Source organism: Ananas comosus, linkage group 6 (genome assembly GCF_001540865.1).
Source record: "Ananas comosus cultivar F153 linkage group 6, ASM154086v1, whole genome shotgun sequence".
NCBI classification, from domain to species: Eukaryota; Viridiplantae; Streptophyta; class Magnoliopsida; order Poales; family Bromeliaceae; genus Ananas; species Ananas comosus.
In genome coordinates, this window is record NC_033626.1 from 11,237,764 (window position 1) to 11,243,126 (window position 5,363).

General features: G+C 45.7%; 1 protein-coding gene across 1 annotated transcript; it reads right to left on the reverse strand.

Annotated features, from left to right (window-relative positions):
* LOC109711652 (transport inhibitor response 1-like protein) lies at window positions 1,385-4,955 on the reverse strand. The gene is made up of 3 exons (XM_020234800.1): window positions 3,962-4,955; window positions 3,323-3,830; window positions 1,385-2,853 (listed from the first exon to the last, which is right to left on the reverse strand). Exons 1-3 carry the CDS (start codon window positions 4,525-4,527, stop codon window positions 2,098-2,100), a joined length of 1,830 nt encoding a protein of 609 aa, XP_020090389.1. The 5' UTR covers window positions 4,528-4,955; the 3' UTR covers window positions 1,385-2,097.

Genomic DNA, 5,363 nt, shown 5'->3' on the forward strand with positions numbered 1-5,363 from the left:
ATCAAAGGTACCAAGGGGAGAACCAATATGAAGTGTTGAGCACATGAACAACATGATGTAAGTAAGTACCTGTAGCTCAGCTTGTGTATACTGGCATCTCATCCAAGATAGCTGCAGCAAAAGTCCAATAATGAGGTGCCTAGATTGTCCATTAGTTCTGTTCAGTGCAATCTTAGCTTTTCAATCATTCCAAATCCAGTAGTTTCTTGGCAAAGGAAGTTATCAAAACTCAAGAAATTGAAGCTACAAGTTTCTCTAACAGCTTAAGGTTGTTACCAAAAATCAAATAAGCAGATGTCTCTTCCTCAACAACTAAATGGTCATGGCCAGTGAGATTTAACACAGGAACTTCGCTAATATGTATGTGAGCTAATTGATTTCTCAAAAAGCTTCTGCAGTATAATAATGTTTCAATAAAGTTATTTCTTGTTCAAAGCTAAGGAAATATACAAGCAAGGAGAAGAAAGAAACCATGCATTAAGAGATTACACGAGCATAAATTGAAGGGAAAACTTCAAATACCCCTATTGTGGTTTCACTCTTTCTCACTTTAGTACCCTGTGGTTTCGCACTTTCTCACTTTAGTACTTTGTGGTTTAAAGTGTATCAAGTTAGTACCCTGTGGTTTCGCACTTTCGCACTTTAGTACTCTGTGGTTTAAAGTGTATCAAGTTAGTACCATGTGGTTTCGCACTTTCTCACTTTAGTACTCTGTGGTTTAAAGTGTATCAAGTTAGTACCCTATGGTTTCGCACTTTCTCACTTTAGTACCATGTGGTTTAATATTTTATTAAGAGAAAAATAAAACAACAGGGTACTAACTTAATACAAAAATAAAACCATAGGGTACTAACTTGATATAAAAATAAAACCACATAGTACTAACTTAATACACTTTAAACCACAGGGTACTAAAGTGAGAAAGTGCGAAACCACAGGGTACTAACTTGATACACTTTAAATCATAGGATACTAAAATGAAAAAGTGCGAAACCACAGGGGGGGTTTTTGAAGTTTTCCCTAAATTGAATAATAAAGGCGCTGACAAATAGGGCATTAAGTGAGAGCCAGGTTCATTTAAACTCCCAAGGGCCTACATATGATGGATGCAGCTCACCAGCCCACCCCATCTCTAAAGAAGAACCAATGGTGACTCAGGTCCAAAGGTGCACTAATCTGATTGATAGAGACCCTCCAATCAATGAACTGTTTCTTTCTTTTGTGGACCAGAACCTAACAATTCTTGACCGTCTATGAAACAAAGGGTTTAGATATTTCAGGGTGCAGCATGTCCAGGAGTTGGTAATCAAATCATTAGTAGGCCCTAAAATCAAACCAAATTAAAGAGATAAGTCGAGCCCAATAAAGCTAGTGCATTTATTACTAAATGGAACAGTAGTATGTAATTAATAAAATAGGGAAAATGATGAGCTTCAAATTCCTACAGCACTTCATTGTTGTTCAAGAACAGCATAGACAAAATGAAGACAGAAAAAATAGTAGAAGACAACTTGTAAGATGACCTTTGGAACTCCTACATAACAAGGAAAAAAGCTCATAGTTGCAAGTTTCACCTCATTTGATTCAGACACAAATACTGGAACAATAAAGCACCCGAACTAAGCTGCCGATATTTGCTTTGTGGATAGCTTGATGGAAGGATGACCACAATAAACTTATGGTAACCATCTTAAAGCCCTCTTAGCGTCGCCCGTACAGTGATCCTTCAACCCTGCTCTTAATGTGAAACTAAGCTGTACTATCGGCCAAGGCAATGCATCAGCATTTCCCCCTTCATTAAAATTTATACTCAAGCAACCAGAAGAAAGTTGAGAATAAATAATATCTAGATCCGATTGAACTTCTGCTGCAAATGAAATGTCGTTACAACCACCCAACCACAAGAGAATGTAACAATCGAGCAAAAAGAATAGTTGGAGTTCTTTTGTCTACTCGGTGTGAAGCGTGAGAACTCCTTGTAGGGCCTCGAAAAGGTACTACAAGATTTTTATCTCCCTACGAGAACCAGTCTCCCTCCAATTCAAACTATCGCCATGTTGGCTTCTCCCTTAAGCAAATTAATGGAAAGGCAAACAACTACAAGATTTTCACAAAAGGTGGTGCATCATTCCTTGGACCCTCTAGAGACCGATACATATACAACCTCTCAACTTCCTCAGCATCATTTGTAGTACCATCAGTTATCACTTCAACTATCAAATTAGGCAACCTCTCAGCCACATCCTTGCAGCCCCTCATGGACAGCTTGCATGAATTCATCCACAAGAACCGCATGTTGTAATAGTGGTGAACCCCACAGAGCAATGCCGAATCGCTGAAGGGACTATCCCTGATCTCGAGCTTCTGCAATCCAGAGCAACCTTCTAGCACATACCTTAGCCCCAAATCACTATTCCCAGCAAAAGCAACAGATAGAGTTCTCACCAACTTCCCATACTTCCCGATGTACGCAAGTGCTTTATCCGTGAGCAAACCAGATACTGAAAGTCTAGTCAGCTTCTTGCAATTCATGACGATAGCGCCAAAACCCTCGTCCATGGGCTCCCCGGTGATCCGGTCAGGGCGGTGGCGGCCCATGATGCAGAGGCGGAAGACCACAAGATCGGGGCAGTTCTTGGACATGGCTATAACTGCTGCATTGGTCATTTGCTGGCAAAAGTACAAGATGGATTGGAGCTTCCTACAGCCTTCTGAGATGGCCTGAAGGCCAATATCCGACACGGAACCCTCAGAGTCCTCTGTGGCGTCTAAGGGGAACACTCTGAGTTCCCGGAGGTCCCTGCACGCCTGCGATACGGCTAGGAGGCCTTCATCACCCACTGTATCAAGAACCTAAATCACAAACAACAGAGGCCCAGATTTCAAAAACGAAAGCTCTCAATTTTACACGCACATTAAAAAACCATTATATTCTTAATTTTGGAAGCTTGCCCTCTAAATACATGTAGTCAAAACAATATTAATTTCTTAAAAGTTCCTCATCACGTATCTGTTGCACGTGCTAATGGCCAACAATTGAACTCTCACCTCAATCACGATCTACTCTCTGTGTGGGGAATGAAGGAGAAGGTCTAACATCAGGAGAACAATATTGCATTGAGTCCTAATAAATCCCTAATTTGCATTCCTATGTGTTAAGAGTATAGACACGGGACAATAATAATGTTGCTGGGGGGGAATGATTGATTACACAGTGCTGACGAGATGAAATAAGAGTTAGCAATACATTTTCAGAGGTTTCAACTTTTATCCCAAAGAGAAAATTGATCATTTTACAAGAGGAGTGGGAAGCGAGCAGTACCCAGAAAGTGCGGAGATTGCGGCAGTGCTGGATGACAGGCTTGAGCTCCTCAGCGGTGAGGTTGGCGAAGCTGAAGTTGAGGGAGGTGAGGTTGGCACAGACCAGGTAAATTGCAGGGAGGTATTCGGGCTCGACCTCCCTGAACCCTGACAAGCAAACGAGCGACTTGGATGCGGCGAAGGATGATGTGAGGTCTAACTCCGCCTCAGCTCCAACGCTGCCAGATCGGAAGGCCCCGGTGCCGAGGTGCGTGAGCTGCGGCGCCCGCGCCATCAGGCGGCGGAGCTGCTCCAGCGTGACGTGGTGGTTCACCCGCAGCCGCCGGAGCCCCGGGGAGCGCGCGACGAGGGCCTCTAGGGCTTCGAAATTGAAGGCGCCCGCCACGCAGTCGAACACAAGCGATTCCAAACTAGTGGTGGTTTCCGGAAACCTGGAGATCCAATCAACGACCTCGTCGTCGTCCTCGTCCTCCAAGTAGTCCTCTATCAGATCTAACACTCGGAGATGCCTAGGAAACAGCGGCATTCGTCAATCACACAAATCTCGCACTCCTCGCAGATTAGGGTTTAGAATCCTAGGGTTAAGGGGGATTCAGATCTAACAGGTAGTAGGTGAGCTAACAGGATCGGGTACTCGTACCTGCACTTGTCGGCGATGATGGCGAGGCCGACGGTGCTGAAGCCGTCGCAGCAGATCAAAGTGAGGTCTTTGAAAAGGGGGAAGGAGTGGGCGATTCGGGAGAGGTCGTCGTCGGCGATGGTCATCCGCTTGAGGCAGATCCTCTCGAGCCAGGGGTAGACGGGGGCCATGGCGAAGAGCCAGGAGGAGAAGTGCGCGCCCCACCCGTAGGGCACCAAGCTGAAGTCCGCGAACCGGGGCTTGCCCTTGAGCACGATCGACCGCACGCCGCGGAATCGCTCCGTGGCGCGCCGCGGCGCCACCGCGTAGCAGTTCCCGATGAAGAGGTCGCGCCGCGTCTGCGCCTCCGCGCGGTACCAGGACCGGCACACCAGCGACGCCGCGTTGCGGTCGCGCCGCGACGTCAGGAACTGCAGCACGTTCTCCAGCACTATCTCCAGCACCCTGTCCGAGAACGGCACCGCCGATCCCCCTCCCTCTCCCCCTCCGCCGAGATCGGGCGCCCACCGCTCCTTCGCCCCGCCCGCTTCCTCGTCCTCCGACATCTCCGAGGCCTCCTCTCTCATGGAGGAGACAGATCTACAGCGCCACAACGACGACGACGACGACGACGACGAAGAAAAAGGAGTAGCAGATTCAAGATTTAGGGCAAGGGGATCAGATGGGGGAAGTAGTGGTCATGTGGGCGCAAACTTAAAAAATAAAAATAAAAATAAAAATAAGGATAAAATAATGACGAGATTTGGGCGGACGAATTGGCGTAGAGAGGAGTAAAAGGGCGACGTTACGGTGCGATTTGTATATTTATTGGCTCATCGACTACTCATCTCTCTCTCTCTCTCTCTCTCTCGCTCTCTCTCTCTCTCTCTCGCTCAGACTCCGCACTGCCTCCCCCCTTCTCCTTCTCTCTCTCTCTCTCTCTCTCTCTCTCTCCCTCTCTCTGAGCATTGGGATTCTCCACCACACCGGGCGCTTTCCAAAGCGCACCCACAAAATAACCCCCACACACCGCACCTCTCTCATTTGGCCTTTTCCTGCGTTCAAAAAATCGCATTTAATTAAATTATTATTAATTACTAAATTCTTGAGTCTCTCTCTCTCTCTATAATTTTATTTTATTTTATTTTATTTTATTTTAATCCGGGTGCTTTTCTGTACCCGCGCCGTCCCTTGCTGTCTAAATAGAGAGATTCCTTTGTTTGCGCCCGGTGCATCACGCGTTGCACTCCCAGAAACCTACTGTATCTTAATAAATTTTACCCAAACCTGTGAATTTGATTTACTAGATATTATATTCTATAGCGTTAGAATGATTTACATATTAAAGGCAACAAATTTGGGCAAATAAATATGTGCTCACACCCAAATAGTAGATCAGAATAGTATATATAAATATATATAT

Excerpts from the sequence above, each read along its gene's own strand:
- LOC109711652 (XM_020234800.1), bottom strand. The coding sequence starts at position 4,527 with ATGAGAGAGGAGGCCTCGGAGATGTCGGAGGACGAGGAAGCGGGCGGG. Across the intron at positions 3,831-3,961 it reads ATCATCGCCGACAAGTGCAG|GCATCTCCGAGTGTTAGATC; the intron begins GTACGAGTACCC and ends GCTGTTTCCTAG. Across the intron at positions 2,854-3,322 it reads GCAATCTCCGCACTTTCTGG|GTTCTTGATACAGTGGGTGA; the intron begins GTACTGCTCGCT and ends TTTGTGATTTAG.